The sequence below is a fragment of the Rhinolophus hipposideros genome, assembly GCF_964194185.1.
Source record: "Rhinolophus hipposideros genome assembly, chromosome: 21".
Classification (NCBI taxonomy): Eukaryota; Metazoa; Chordata; class Mammalia; order Chiroptera; family Rhinolophidae; genus Rhinolophus; species Rhinolophus hipposideros.
Genome location: NC_138067.1, coordinates 48,743,497 through 48,760,382, shown reverse-complemented (window position 1 = coordinate 48,760,382; position 16,886 = coordinate 48,743,497). Strand labels below are relative to the sequence as shown.

General features: G+C 44.2%; 1 protein-coding gene across 1 annotated transcript; it reads right to left on the bottom strand.

Annotated features, from left to right (window-relative positions):
* Positions 1 to 15,393: 15,393 nt before the first annotated feature.
* LOC308490585 (protein RCC2-like) lies at positions 15,394 to 16,259 on the bottom strand. Its single transcript, XM_081033047.1, has one exon. It carries the CDS (start codon positions 16,038 to 16,040, stop codon positions 15,582 to 15,584), a length of 459 nt encoding a protein of 152 aa, XP_080889173.1. The 5' UTR covers positions 16,041 to 16,259; the 3' UTR covers positions 15,394 to 15,581.
* Between the last annotated feature and the right edge of the window lie 627 nt (positions 16,260 to 16,886).

The following is a 16,886-nucleotide window of genomic DNA, read 5'->3' as shown; positions in this document are numbered from 1 at the left end:
ACTGTGTTTTGTGATCATGATGGAAAAACACCTTGTCACACATCGCTTCTGGTACAGCAATTTCTGTCAAATAAAAACATTACAGTGTGTCCTCATCCACCGTAGTCACTGAATCTGGCACTGCGTGACTTTTGGCTCTTCCCCAAAGTCAAAATGACCATGAAAGGTAAAGGTTTTGAATCAATTCAGGACGTCGAGGCAGCCATGACAGCACAACTAAAGACACTCCTGAAGGAGGACTTCCAGAACTGCTTCAGACAGTGGCAAGAATGATGGGATAAGTGTGTTTGAAGTGAGGGGGAGTATTTTGAGGGGGATTAATGGGGGGTTACTTTTACTGTAATAATTTTTTAAATTTAAAGATTCACTGTATTGTTTGATCACACCTCATACTATGAAGTGATATTGCTGAATCATAATATAATTCTGTGTTTATTGTTTTGAGGAAACTCCGTACTGTTTTTCATAGCAGCTGCACCACTTTTCATTCCCACCAGCAACCATGCCTGTCTTTTATGCCTGTCGAAAGTGCTTCCTTTGGTGGCGTCTATGAAGTTGGGCATGAAGATGGCTCTGGAGCTTCTGCTGACTCCATGTCATCACAAGTTGTTGGCTGAGTAGTTGCTGCAGTGCCAGAGGCATAAACATCGCCTGCCCCCTACCATCCAGTCATTCTTCAGTCCTGTAATCATTTGTTTGCACATTCATTCCCTCCACACTCTACAGTCTGATGGGCACTGGAAATAAAATGAGGCCCCAAAAGACAAATCCTGCCAGTGCTTTCATGAGAATAAAACACACGCATTCAGTCCTTTACTCCATAAGGACCTTCCCAGGGTCGGCTGTGTGCTGGGCACTGTGCTCAGCACAGGGTTTGCTGGAGAGCAAAACACACAGCATCTCTCGAGCAGATCCAGGGGTTGTGAGCTGGACATTAACCACACAAACCATGTTGTACCAATAGCAAATGCTGAGTGGGCATCCACTTGGTGCCAAGCACAATGCCAAGCCCTGTGGAGACAGGAACAGAAGAACAAAGCATCAGCCCTGGTTTTCATGGAGCTTAACTTCAATAAGGTGAGAAACTCAAAATACAGAAACCAACCTGTCAGGACGCACCTGGCTCCAAGAGGCAAGACATGCAGTTCAATTTGGCTTAAACAACAAAAGAAAGGTTTCAGGCGTGTCTACTGAAAATGCCAGCAAGAGGTCAGGCCTCATAGAGATTTGCATCTATGGTCATTATTTATCAGGGTTGGCAATAACCATGTTTTCTCATTTCTCTATTTGAAGCTTTGACATCTTGGCATTTCTCTATTTGAAGCTTTTGACATCTTGCTGACTCTAAAGGAACTAGTGCAGGACTAGAGGTGTAAAGAAGGCACCTGTGGGTGTGGCCGTTACATGTCAACCAACCCATGCAGAACCCACAGCCCACCACCTCCTCTGTTGGGCTGTCACATGGGTCACACTCCACCTGCTCACCCCACCCAGGACAACCAGGGACAGCCGCTATCTCCAGAGCCCACAGAAATGATTCAAATCCACCAACTGTACGCTTGCTCACTCTGCCTCACCGTTCCTTCCCATGGAAACCACAGTCAAGGCTAGTGCCCACATTTTCCCCTCCCCCTCTGCCTTCTGACAGACCCCGGAGCTTCACTGGATTGCTCTGTGTGGCATGCGGTGTACCCTCCTCTTGGTAACTGTAACAATCTATCTTTCTAATAATATTTGTCTTCTGATCTGTTGGCCCTGCCATTCCTGAATAACAATAAAACCTATACAACAAGTCCTCGAGTAACATTGTTTCAGTTATAATGCTGATGAGGTGTCATAGAAACTTAACTCTTGTTTATGTCAATTAGCTTATGACAAAATAGGTTCATTATAGGTCGTTTTGCTTAAAGCTCTAGGACTATCAACAACATTAAGTGAGGACTACTATATTTTAAAACAGGGTTCACTTCTGTTTTCTTCCTGCTATGCAGGGGAAAGCCTGCTACTTGGTCTTAATCCTCTCTTTCCTGTAGGACCCTAGTCCTGCCTTCTCCCCAGCTCTGTCTGCTCAGGACTCAGTCCTTTAAAAGGAACCTTGCAGTTCAGAGAGGGAGAGATGTCTGGGCACAGCTCCCAGGCCTGTCTTGTGTGATGTGGCTGTTCTTCCCTTACTGGAATTGCCTCTTCTCTATCTGTAGAGTTGGTTAGACTTGGTTTTCCTTCCTCCTAAAACATCTCTGCCCATCCAGATTCTTTTCAGTGTGGTCCTGGTCTCAAGGAAGACAACCAGCGTCCACACCCTGGCTCTGTTCTGCAGCACCTCAGCCTGCACTGTGCCTGCTTCTCACTCCCCACAGCCAGTCAGGCTCCTCGTCCCGAAGGTCCAGCTCCACCAATAACTCTGCCATCATAGAACTTCTGCCTGGGTTTCTTCCTTGAAACACTGCAGCTACATTTCAAAAGGACTTGTTCCTTGTCCCAGGAAAACCTGACCCCTCCCTCACTGAACTCTCCAATGGGGGGCTATTTTCCCTAGAACGTAAATCCCACTCCTTTGCATGGCAGGTTACCGGTGGTAGTTCTAGAATTTCTTATTAAGAGAGGCTTGGAGTGGCAGTTTTGTTGGAAGGGGAGTCCTGGGGAATGTGTGTTAAAGCTTAGCATTAAAAATACAGTCTCCTTGCTTTATGGAACCACGGCGGGTATCGGTGGGTTCAGTTTGACAAGGGTGCATTAAGTACCCATCATATCCTAAGCCTGTGAACTGTACTTGAACTGAAGCATCTTCATATGCTGTAAAAGTATTAAAAGGGGTAAAAAGGGGCGGCCAGATGGCTCAGTTGATTAGAGCGCGAGTTCTTAACAAGTTTGCCGGTTCAATTCACACGTGGGATGGTGGGCTGTGCCCCCTGCAACTAAAGGTTGAAAACGGCAACTGGACTTGGAGCTGAACTGCGCCCTCCACAACTAGATTGAAGGACAATGACTTGGAGCTGATGGGCCCTGGAGAAGCACACTGTTCCCCAATTTAAAAAAAAGTGTAAAAAAAAAATCCAACATAAACAGATGCCTAGTATTTATAGTAGCTGGTCATGCTTCAAATTTTGTATCCTCACACCAAGGTTGCCGGTTTGATCTCCGCATGGGCCACTGTGAGCTGTGCCCTCCTTAAAAAACAACACAAAAAAACAAAAACAAAAAACCAAAAAAAACCCAAATTTTGTATCCTCAGAACACTAACCACTCTGTGCTCGATTCCTAGGTCTGCCATATGAATTGTCACAAACTGAATGGTTTAAAGCAACAGAAATATATTCTTTTACGGCTCTGGAGTCTTAAATTCTACTATATGGATGGACTTGGTATCCTAAACATGCACTGATGAGGAAACCAACCTTTTATGACCAACAAAACTTCATGTCCCACGTTTGGAAAGAACCCCAATGATAAACACGTCCTTGTTCCACACCCTTGAGCCTCCCTTCTCACTCCTTTTATGATCTTTAATGTCACCCTCACGATTGGTTTCATGAAAAAAGAAATAGTATGACTTCTCTTGTTTTCCATGGACTGTTGGCCTCTTTTCAAGTGTACATTTACAGTTTACACTTTCTAAGTTTGTGGATTTGTGAATTGAAAGCCCTCTGGCCTGTAAATAGCACAGCCGTTCCGGGAACTGGCTGTGTGTGTGTGTGTGTCTGTATGTGCATGTGTGTTTGTGTATTTGTGTATTTGTGAGGGGATCTGTGAGCACTCAGACATAGAAGAAAGCCTTTCATTCTGTTGTGTTAAGGGGCGGGGTGTGGGCTTCCAGTCTCCTCCTTCCTCCCTGCACAGAATATCTTAGAAACAGCAAAGTCTTATATTTAAGATTTGAGTCTGTGGCTTCCTCTGCAAACGCTCTCACAGAGTGTGCTCAACAAATTCCTGTTGAACAGAATCCCCAAGATACATCCCATATGTAACTGCAAAGCATTTTTTTTAATTAAAAATTTTGTTTTTAACTTTTATTTATTTTAAGTGTGTTTTTCCAGGACCCATCAGCTCCAAGTCAAGTAGGTGTTTCAATCTAGTTGTGGAGGTCGCAGCGCACACTGGGCCATGCGGAGATTGACCAGGAAACACTGGTGTTAGGAGCATTGCACTCTAACCAACTGAGTTAACCTGCTGCCCCCTGCAAAGCCTTTTTTTATTTAAAATTTTTTCCATCACAGTTCACATCCATTATTGTATTAGTTTCAGGTGCACAATATAGTGGTTAGATATATACATACCTTAGGAAGTGGTCCACCTGATAAGTCTAGTACCCACCTGACACCATCCACAGCTATTACAATAGTACTGACTATATTCCCTATGCTGTATTTTACATCCCCATAACTGTTTTGTAACTGGCAATTTGTACTTCTTAATTTCCTTCCCCTTTTTCACCCTGTCCCAACGCCACTGCCATCTGGCAACTATCAGTTTATTCTCTGTATCTATGAATCTCTTTCTGTTTTGTTTGTTCATTTATTTTGTTTTTTAGATTCCACACCTAAGTGAAATTATATGGTATTTGTTTTTCTTTGTCTGACTTATCTCCTTAGCATAATACCCTCTAGTTCCAGCCATGTTGTCACAAGTGGCAAGATGTCATTCTTTTTTATGGCAGAGTAATATTCCATTGCATATATGTACCACCTCTTCTTTACCCAATTGTCTATGTATGGACACTTATGTTGCTTCTGTATCTTGTCTATTGTAAAGAACACTGCAGTGAACATAGGAGTGCATATATCTTTTTGAATTAGTGTTTTGGATTTTTTTGTATATGGGGTCTTTAGAAAAATTTAAATGTTGCAGTTTGTAACCTGATGCTACTTGTGCGTGTGCTGAACCTTTGTTCTCTCAGTAGTCGTCTATACTCATCCCTTGTTTGTTTGTCCCTTTTTCCCCGTTCTCTCTTCACTCAACACTAGCCAGGTTGTCACCACATGACTCCAAGAAGCTGCTTTTGTCAACGAGTCAGTGACCTTTACCTTCCTCAATTCGATGGCTACTCCTGCGTCCTCCTGTTACCAGACTTTGAACTGCTCTGTTACCTTCAGGGATGCTAAACTCCCTCTGGCCTTTGTCTAACTTCACCAGCTGCTCCTTGGTGCTCCACCTCTAAGTGAGGAAGTGTCACATCCTGAGTGATGAGGGTTTGGGGAGCGAGGAGGGCAGCATAAGGTTAAGAAAGACAGTAGTCAAGAATAGTGTGCAAGCGGGGACAAGGGACTCCAGCCTCAAGGACTGAGCCCTAATCGCCCTACGCATAGCTTTTATTAGTTAGGTGAGGAAGTAAAGGAGATAAAGCTTGTAAATCTCAAAATCTGTGAATCCCATACATTACAATAGGAAACTGATTCAAGCCAATCACCCTTGCCTGCAGGCAGCAGAACCGTAAGCCTCAGGATGTATGTACCTCCCCAAGGGACAAAACCTATATGCATATGAATAGATGGAGAGCACATCACTTAGTCACTTCCCCTGCAGGTTGTGGGAAGGAATGCAGTCACAGAGGCAGAGGCTCTCCTTAGCCGGGGAAAGGTGGGGGGCTGTGCCCACCTCTATCAACCCCGTGGATTCTCCTGTTGGTCCCCACACGCAGCTCTGCCTGGCTTAGGTTGCCCCCACCGTAGGGAGTCGTGCCCGTCATTGGCTGACCAGCCGTATTTTGGGGTCAAACAGGGAGACATAAGGTGCAAGTACAAAGGTGAAGCAAAGTCCCTGAAAGGCTCCGTCTCACAGACTCTCCTTTCTTTAGGGGCAGGTACGAGGAGACAGACGGGTAGTCTGCTGCATGGCAACAAGGAAGGACTGCAGCACTAGGTCCACATCCACTGTTTCCATGTGCATTAGTCAGCTACTGCCACATAACAAGTGACCCCAAAACATGGAGACCTAAAACAACAAACATTTGTTATATCACCCGGTTCCTGTGGGAATCAGGAGGAATTTAGTTGAGTGGTTCTGGCTAAGAGTCTCTCAGAAAGTGCTGTTAAGATGTTGAATGAGGCTGCTGTCATCTGAAGGCTTGACTGGGGCTGGACGGCCCCCTGCCAGCAAGTGGCTCACTCGTACTCTTGGCAAGCTATGTTGCTGTCAGCAGGAGACTTCAGTTCCTCATCAGAGAGCTGTTTGAGTGCCCATGTGACATGATGACTGGTTTCCCCAGCTTGATTGAGCCAAAGGAGAGCATGAATGAAGCCATGATGCCTTCTATGACCCAGCCTTGGAGACCACGCATTGGCATTTCTATAATCTCCTACTGGCTAAAACCCATTCATCGTGAGAGGGGAGGGAGTACACAGGAGCACGAATACCAAAAGGCCAGCTTGGAGGCGGGCTTCCACAGCATATCTAGTCTCTCCAGAGTTGTCCTCATCAAGAGCCACATTTATAAACCATCCTTAAACTAATCCATATCTCCAACCCTGATTTTCCATCTGAACTTTTATCTCCTTGACATCTCTCCATAAATACCAAATTGATATCTTAAGCTAATGTGTCCAAATACAAATCTTCACCCCCCACAATAAATCTTCTCACCCCCAAAGTCTCCCCAACCCCTATAAATGACACCACCATACACCCAAGAGCCCAAACTCAATATGTAGAAGTCATTCTTCATTCTTCTCATTCTGTCACACAACATATCCAAGTCACCATAAAGCCTGCCTCAGCTCAACCTTCAAGACGTAACAGGAGTCAATCAGTGTGTGTTCATCTTGGTCCAGGTGCCACCATTTCTACCTAGATAACTGTGACATCCTGATGACTGGGGTCATTCCAATCCCACAGGTAATCTATCCTCTATGGAACAAGCCCCAGACCTTCTGCAAACAAATCAGGTCAGCCACCCTCTCCCCACCCAACTCCCACCTAATTTAACTTTTTTCACGCTTCTTCTTCTTCTTCTTCTTTTTTTTTTTTAAACCACAACACTCATAGAATGAAAGGAAAGCTTCTCACCATTGGCCAAAGAGGTGAGTGGTATCTTCTTCTTTCATTGTGTAGTCCTCCTTCCTTGGGCACCAACTCTTGCCACCTTGGCTTCCCTCTTGTCTCTCAAAGCTTTCTGTGCTCCAGGACCTAGATTTTTGTTCTTCCTCTAATAAGAATTTCTTTTCCCCACAATTCCCATGGCTGGTTCTTTCTCAATATTCATATCTCAGCTCAAAGTTCACATTTTCAAAGACAGAGCTGGGACTAGGGTGTGGTGAGCTTAAGAAAGCACCAAAAACCTCAGTCATCAAGATAAATAACATTCTAATGTGATATTTAAAAAAAAAATTAAAATGGATGCAAAGAAAAGGAAGGACAAACTATCAAAAATTTAAATAAGTCCAGTGTGTTCTGAGCCATATTGAAGCCTGAGACAAAGAAGGTGAGCCCTGATATATGTGTTCGTGTATAATTTTTAATGGTTCATTTTCTCCAGAATATTTTTCCAGGAAAAAAATTGAACAATTGAAAAGTAAGTCTATTAAAACTCACATTCTCTTATTATAAATTTTCAGTTATACAAATAATCACCCAGAATTTATTAAAATTTTACTTTCCTTCCTTTAATGGAGGCAAACTCAACCATAATATTTTCAAAATCTACCTGTGGAAAAAAATTAACCTTTAAAACAACACACAAAAGCATGGATAAACATTATGCATTTTTCCTTTTGCCTCAGGCTCCAATATGGCACAGCACAAGATTGTCAGATTCTGTCTTTCTTCAAAATGTTAACATTTTATTCATCATGGATGTCTTTTTTGCATTAATGTTTTTTCCAAATTTGCATTAAAATAGTATTTATCTTGATGACTGAGCATTTTTACACTGTTATTTATTGAGTTTGCTGTGGACCACCATTCCTTTCTTTATTTACTCCTCCCATCAACCTTGAGAGTAGGGTTCGCTTTTTTTCAAATGAGAAAAGTGTGACCACTGCCTTCTTGCAGCTCAGAGGTCACTGGGGGAGAAAGAAAGAGATCAAAGAGATAATCTCACAAAAGTAAACTTCCAGAAGAACAAATATTTACTCAGAGACTCCTCTGGGATGTGGGACCACTGGGGCAGGGGCTGGGCCATGCACAGGACAGAGAGCATAGATGAGCATGAGAGTTGAGGAGAGAGGCAGAAATGGACATATTTTGCATATTTTCATGAGATGAAGAGTCCTTGTATTTTTAGAATCAGCAGTTTCAAATTTGGGTGGGGTCAATGGTTGTTGATAAACCATCGTCATTATCATTACAATTACCATTGTTTTAAATAACTAACATTTTAATAAATACTTATTATGTCTGAAAGGTGGGTGATATTATCTTCCTATTTTACAGATGAGGTCCCTGAGGGAGACAGGAGAAGCCTGGCAAACAGTAAATGTTCAATTACTATTAACAATACTAACAGTAGGAATCATTTTAATAGCTAAATTATAAATCCCAAAGTTTGTACCTGTAAGAGCAGGTTAGCATAAGAAAGGAAGCCATTTTCTGAATGACCTTAACAGGGTGTGGACCAGATGTCCTGTTTGAAAAGAGCTTATCTTGTTAACTGCGACTGGGTGGGGTACAAGCCAGCTTATCTTGTCAAATCCCCAGAATGTGGAACAAGCCCATGATATGTATACTCTTTGAAGCTATGGAAAATTACTGGATGCTTTAAAGATGCTATATAAACCCTTGGCTTTGAGTGCTCGGGGTCCTTGTTGAAACCCGCTGCGTCGGGCAGATACTCGGACCCCAGCTAGCTGGAAATAAAGCTTGCTGTGTGACTTGCATTATTGTGTGTCCTCTGTCCAGTTGAGGGGTGGTCGATTCTAGACCTTAACAGTACCATCTACAAGGCCTTTCTTGATCCACCTCCCCCACCCCCTACCACCACCACCTTCTCTTTCTTATCCCTCTTAATAGCTCTTTAGCCCCTTGGGTCTCCTTATCCTTCCTTAAATGTATTCAGTGTGTTTCTACAGCAGGACCTTTGTACATGCTATACCCACTCCCTGAAATTCTGTTTTCCCATGACTTGCTCCCAACCTGCATTCATCTCTCTCTTGTTATCAAAACCTGAGAGAAGCCTTCTCTGGCCACGCCATCCCTTTCACCCCAGTTACTTTCTCTCCCACACCTCTCTTATTATTATCTTTTTTTAAATTTTATTAATTAATTAATTAATTAATTTTATTGGGGAGGGGAACAGGACTTTATTGGGGAACAGTGTGTACTTCCAGGACGTTTTTTTTTTTCCAAGTCAAGTTGTTGTCCTTTCAATCTTAGTTGTGGAGGGTGCCATTCAGCTTCAAGTTGTCCTTTCAGTCTTAGTTGTGGAGGACGCAGCTCAGCTCCAGGTCCAGTTGCCGTTGCTAGTTGCAGGGGGCGCAGCCCACCATCCTTGTGGGAGTCGAGGAATCAAACTGGCAACCTTTGTGGTTCAGAGGACACGCTCCAACCAGTTGAGCCATTTGGGAGCTCAGTGGCAGCTCAGCTCAAGGTGCCCTGTTCAATCTTAGTTGCGGGGGGCGCTGCCCACCATCCCTTGCAGCTCCAGGAATTGAACTGACAACCTTGTGGTTGAGAGCACACTGGCCCATGTGGGGATTGAACCGGCAGCCTTCAGAGTTAGGAGCATGGAGCTCTAACCGCCAGAGCCACTGGGCCGGCCCTCCCTCTTATTATTATCATAGCACACAAATTGTATTTTGTTTACAGTCTGTCTCCTCCCTTAGAATCTAAGTGCCACGAGGATTTTCAGGACAGGTTTGTACATGTCATTTTATCCCAGGGTTTCTCAATCTTGTCACTCTGATGTTAGGGGTTGGATAATTCTCTATTGTATGTGTATGTGTGTGTGAGGGGGGAGGGGGTCACCGTCCTGGACATTGTAGGATGTTTGGCAGCATCTGAGGCCTGTATGCACTAGAAGCTAACGGCACCCACCCTCTTTAGTTGTGACAACCAAAAATATTTCCAATTGCCCCCTTGGGGAGCAAAACTGTCCCCCATTGCACACCACTGCTATATCTCCGTGTTCTAGAAGAGGGTCTGCCATTACTTTTGTGGTCAAATCAATAGTTTATGAATAAATGAATGAATGATCAAATTAAAGAATCCTTGCCTCACTGTGCTTGTGGGAGGCTTGCAATGTCTAACAGAGCATGGCTGATTAAATGACATTCCACAAACATCCAAGGTTGCAATTTCATTTGCAGGAAGGAACATACCTGAGTCTCGTGGTAGATGTTCTGCAGGCCCAAGCTCTCCCCACACCAGTTAATTTTGATGTTCCCAAGACCTCTCACTTGGTGTGCACAACAAAGACCACTCAGCCTGTCACCATGGAAACTACAGGTGGCGGGAAAGGGAGGGTAACTGCAAATTGGGGGTGAGGAGCTCAGGCGTAGAAACGTCCAGGCTATAGCAGTAAATGTGTGTGGGTTCAAAAATGTCCCAACACACATGCCACCCAGTATGAGTTTGTGGAGAGAATAAAATACCCTGGCCACACACACCCCACCAGCAGTTCTCAAGGGTTCCACTTCTCCACGTCCTCCCCAGAACTTGTTATTTTCTGTTTAGTTTAGTTTTTTTTTTTTTTTTTATAGTAACCATCCTAATGGGTGTGAGGTGGCATCTCATTGTTTTCATGCGGTCAGATTTATGTATCTTTTCTTTTATGGTCATGTGTTTTTGTGACTTGTTAATGAACCCCTCCTTATCTGTGACGACAAGGACATTTACACACAGCCTGTACTGAGCTGAGGAAAGGACCCCTCGAGCGTGCTCTGGGCCCAGAGAGAAACTGTTCTTCAGCAGGTCCTGGTTCCGGCTTCATGGAGGACGCTAAGCCAGAATTAAAGTGAAAAGACAGTTCAGATGGGAGAGAAGTTTCTCCTGGAATCTTGTGGCCCTTTGGACAAACTCTAAGAATGTCAACAATCAGCCTGAGTGCCGATAAATCAGCCTACCTAGGAATTTCCTGATTACTGAACTAATCAGGAAATTAGTTCATTTCCAGACTCTCTCCACATTGCTTTCTAACTCAGGGAGGGAATGGCTTTCTGGGAAACAGTAAAATGCAGCCGTACTCTGGATACATTCATTACCAAACCATCAACTACTTAAGACTACTTGTCTGTTTAGTTGTGACATCCAGTTGCAAGTGAGTTTCTACTTTCCTGGGGTTCAAATCTTGACTCTTACACTGTAAAGTTCCATTGACTTTATTGGGGGTCTCACGGGGACCGAACATATTTATAGCCCACTTCCAGAAGTCTGTACTACGTTGAATTAAAGTAAAAAAATCAATGAGAATAATTATAACCAAGAGACATACCGCGTTTCCCCGAAAATAAGACCTAGCCGGACAATCAGCTCTAATGCGTCTTTTGGAGCAAAAATTAATATAAGATCCAGTCTATTATATTATATTATATTATATTATATTATATTATATTATATTATATTATATTACATTATACACAGTCTTATATTATAGTAAAATAAGACCAGGTCTTATATTAATTTTTGCTCCAAAAGACGCATTAGAGCTGATTGTCTGGATAGGTCTTATTTTAGGGAAACAGGGTATGTATAATTCCTGAGATATAAGTGAGAAAAATCTTTATGATGTTGTAACCCTTCTTGTGTATGTATTTGTAAATTCATACACACTTATTGAAAAATAATCTGATTTTTCCTCCTTTTTCTTCCTTTCTCTCTCCCTCTTCTTCTCTTTCTACTTTTTGTCATCCTCCTTTCACTCTTGCTACATGTAAGGACTCCCCCCTTTTTTTCCCAATATATTTTTAAACTTTATTTTTCAATTATAGTTGACATTCAATAATATATTAGTTTCAGGTGTACAGCATAGTGATTAGACATTTATATACCTTATGAAATGATCCCCTCCAATTAGTCTAGTCCCTACCTGACACCATACATAGTTATTACAATATTATTGACTATATTCCCTAGGCTGTACTTTACATCCTGGCTACTATTTTGTAAGTGCCAATTTGTACTTTTTAATCCCTTCCACTTTGTCATCCAGTCCCCAACCCCTCCCTTCTGAGACCATCAGTTTGCTCTCTGTATCTATGAGTCTGTTTCTGTCTCATTTGTTCATTTATTTTTAAAATCCTGTGCTTTTCACCTCTACTTTGTCCAATGCTGATTTCCCTTCTTACCTTCTGTTAGTTCAAGCAGCTCAGGGCCTGCTGGGTCCCCTACAATGTCCCAACAAGCCCCCACCTCCAGGCTGTTGCGGGTTCCACTGTCTGGTGTCTGTTGCATTAACACCCCCTGGTCTGTCATCTGGACTGTGGCGACCCCTCGGTCCCTACTTGTCCAATGATTTAGTGCATGTGTCAGATGTACCATGTCTTGGACAGTAGGGTCTCAGGGCAGAGACTGCTGTTTTTCTCTCACTGTGGATAGAAAAGGGGCCACATGTTAAACCTCACAAGGTCAGGAGACTGACAATAACCACATGGGATGGTGTGAACATAAAAATCCTAACTAAGGTGGACCATGGCGGGAAGTCACATCCTTGGCCTGTAGCTTCCTTGACAAAGGTCAGTCTTTACCTTAAGTGAGCCTGTCTGTCGTCTTTTTGCATCTAAGATAACATACCCTTGGAATGTCAGAGGAATCCCTTTTTCTGGACCTCCCCAGGGGGCACACCCCACCACACCAGAGCAGGAAACTACAAAACCCATCATTGTTATCTTGTTCCCCAAATACCACCTCTATGTGCTGTAAAATGCTATTAACCATCCTGTACCCACCAATGGAAAAGAAATGAGTGTCTCTCCACTTTGCTTTTTATCCAATCCCAGAGATTTGCCCGCTTTGCTTTCTCCCACCCCCTTAATCTACAACCAATGGATTTCATGTAACTTTCTTCCTTGGATTCTAATGTATAAAATAAGTTACAAAACGGAAATTTTCCGAAGCATTTTCTCAATCCGTTGAGACTTTGCTTCCCGGCAACTGTTGTCAGTTTGGCTCAAATAAACTCTTATCAGCTTTCTCTTAGGCTGGATGTTTTTTTGTCGATGTCACCATTGTGTCCCTGGCTTCAGGAAAAGTGTCAGCATAGTGGAGCTTGATCAATACGCGAGTGTTGTTGAAAAGCTCAGACCAAAATGCCTGGTTCCTGCAGGAGGTTTGAGAGTTTTTATAAGGCCTGCGGAGACCCAAAGAGCTGGTTCCGTTTTCTTCTGCAGTGACCTTCGTGGAATGATGCACATGACTGTGCACAAAAGATGGGCCTGACCCAGAGACACAGAGGGGAGAGGCACAGGTGGGAATGCTTCAGCCCGCTCCTCCCCCCACCCAGACTTGGTCTTTGTCTGGGGCCCTCACTCCCTCCTAATCTGTTTTCTCTCAAGAGCTATCGCCTGATGTGCAAGGCACAAGCAGGCTCAGGAAGTTGCCATGGGAACCATGGCCAGATCTTGGAAGGAGAGGGGAGAGGACCAGAAAGCAAAGGTCTAAAGAGACCGGAAATTTCCAGTTCTGAAGTTAGTGTGCTGGGATCGAAATACCTAGCTAGCGTAAAGCAGGTGGGTCCTGAGAGACTGTTGAAGTGAGGAATGGCTGTGCACGCCTCCTCTCTTTGCTGCTGTGTGTTTCAGGGAGAACCACGCACGTGCGTCCCACCTTGCTAGGTGAATCCTGTTCATTGAACCCCAAATCCTGCCAGCTGAAAATGGTGGACAACACGAAGCGAGAACTAACTTCAGACAATTGTGAACATTGAACAAGGAGCTGAGAGAGACGGGCTGGGGAGTCTTACCTCAACTCATCTTTCTGCAACTCATGCCCATTCTCTTTCTTGCTTTAAACTGCTCATTATGTTCCATTGTAGGAACAGAGCTCAATTAATTAATTTGCCCCTTCTCTGGTTGGTGGGTATTTAGGTCGTGTTCCTTTATTTCCTCACTATCACAAGCAACACCCGAAGTCTACAGTGCTCAGAGCAGTGCCTGGTACATACTTTCTACTCAATAAATACTTGTCGAATGAATGAATGTCCCAGTGAACATTCTTGAACTTGTCTCCTTTCCCCATGTGTGAGGGTGTTAAGGTCTAGAATCGACCACCCCTCAATTGGACAGAGGACACACGCGATAATGCAAGTCACACAGCGAGGTTTATTTCCAGCTAGCTGGGGTCCGAGTATCTGCTGGGGTCTGAGTATCTGCCCGACGCAGCGGGTTTCAACAAGGACCCCGAGCACTCAAAGCCAAGGGTTTATATAGCATCTTTAAAGCATCCAGTAATTTTCCATAGCTTCAAAGAGTATACATATCATGGGCTTGTTCCACATTCTGGGGATTTGACAAGATAAGCTGGCTTGTACACCACCCAGTTGGTAGTTAACAAGATAAGCTGTTTTCAAACAGGACATCTGGTCCACACCCTGTTAAGGTCATCCAGAAAATGGTTTTCTTTCTTATGCTAACCTACTCTTACAAGGGTTTCTTCCTGGGCCCAATTCTCAAACTGGATTTTCTGAGTGGTATGGTAATTAACATACACTGTGGCCAGCTTTTCTACATATTGTCAAATTGCCCTCCAAAATGACCTTATATACTCTGTCTTCTTCTCTCACTGAAATGGATCCTCTATGAGCATAGACACATTCTCTGCTTTTCATCTCAACTGTGTCCTCAGTTGCTGATGGAATGTCCGTCAGGGAGTGGGAATTCAACAGACATTTATAGAAGGTGAATAAATGGACAAAGGGTTGTATTTGCTCAAATATGGATAATGACGCATATACAGGTTTCTAGTTCAGTTCTTGTTTATTTAACATGAAATGATAAAATTAACTTGTCTTCAAAACAGTTTCTTTATCAAGCAAGGAATTTATGTGTTCGTTCTGTAAAATCCTGCAGCACTGTCACACCTCAGGGTGCCCAAGCACACATTCTATGCATTTTCCAATTGACCACTCCCCAGCCAGACTGCCTTGACCCCTGTGGGTGTGTGTACTTCTGTGAATATATGAGGGGGCAGAGTCCCAGAAGTGGATTTACTGGGTGAAAGGGCATACACATATTAAAGTGTAATGTCCATTGTGAAAAGAACTTGCTGGAAAGATTATAGCAACTCATGCAGGCATCCATTTTCCACACAGTTGCCAAATCTGCTCGTCTATATTTTCATCTTTGTCCATCCAACAATGGGAAAAATGACTTGCCAGTTTGGGTCTTACATCCCCCACCTCCCCTTTTTTTTTTAAAGATTTTATTGGGGAAGGGGAACAGGACTTTATTGGGGAACAATGTGTACTTCCAGGACTTTTTTTTTTTTTTAAGTCAACTATGAGCAAATATTTTAATTAAACATTGAGAGAGAAAAACACTTTGGAAAGCATACAGAAAAGGTAGTTGATGTTGAATCACTTATAAAACGGAACCTCAGGGAGTCTAACAAAAATGCACCTTCGATCAACTTTGCTTAAATTTCTCGTTTTGACTTCCCGTGCCAGTGCACATGGAAATGACAGCTGCCGCGAGGTGTGGAGTTGGGAGACTCCGGGACCATCAGAGGGTGCGGGGGTTATACTCGGGCAGTTTCTTGATCTTCTCTTTCTCGGTCTCACTTTCGTCTCTCGCTATCACCAAGGAGTGCGAGTAGCCCACGGCCACCTGCTCTGTGAAAATGCCGTCCAGCGTCTTCACCTCCTGGGCTGCAGTGGAAGATTTGGGCTTGTGGTCCCCATAGCCCAGTTCCCCAAAGGTCGGTGACGGGCCCCAGCGGATCGTGCTCTCGTCGGCAGCCACGATGCTGCTGCTTTTCCCACAAGCCAGGCTCCGGATTCTCCAGCCACAGAGGTCCTGCACGGCCTTCGGGTACATGGTAGATTCACGGGACGTGTTGGTGGCCCCCCAGAAAAACAGACCACCCACTTCACTGACGACAAAGGAGCAGGTGTAGCCAGCGTAGATCTGGGACGCCCCGCGCCCGGGGAAGTCAAACAGCTTCACCAGGCGGGGGACCATTTCGTCCTTCTGCTCAGCGTGGCCCAGCCGGCCGTAGCCACCAAAGCCCCAGGAGAAGACACGCTTCTGGGAGTCCAGGACCAGTGTGTGGTTAGCGCCACAAGCCACATCTCGTACAACCACGTTTGGAACTGGCAAAATCTGCCCGTCTTGCGTCTTCTCGATGAAGATGGCCACTCGCCGAGGCACTGTAAGAGACTGTTAGCATGAGAACTGCTATCTTAAGGTCAGGGTTAACGGCCCCTGGCTTGAAAAACAACCTAAGTGTAAACACAACCTGACTGTAAATTCCAAGATGTGGGCAGTGACAGCGAGGAGACAAGCGGCCCTGTAGCTTATCTTATACTCTTTGAAGCTGTGTAAGTCCTGCAGTTTATCATATACTCCTTAAAGCAGAGTAAGTCCTGTAGTTTAATTACTGTGTGCCTTGAAGATGCTATATAAACCCTGGGTTTTAAGTGTTTGGGGTCCTTGTTAAAACCCGCTGCGTCGGGCAGATACTGGGACCCCAGCTAGCTGGAAATAAACCTCGTTGTGTGACTTGCATTATGGTGTGACTTCTGTTCACTTGAGGAGGGGTTGACTCCGGACCCTAACAGCACCAGCTCGCAGTCCTACTCTATCCGCTGAGCCCAGGCGATGAACTTCCCCAGGACTTTTTTTTTTTTTCCAAGTCAAGTTGTTGTCCTTTCAATCTTAGTTGTGGAGGACACAACTCAGCTCAGGGTGCTGTGTTCAATTTTAGTTGCAGGGGGCGCTGCCCACCATCCCTTGCGGGACTCGAGGAATTGAACTGGCAACATTTGTGGTTGAGAGGACGCGCTCCAACCAACTGAGCCATTCGGC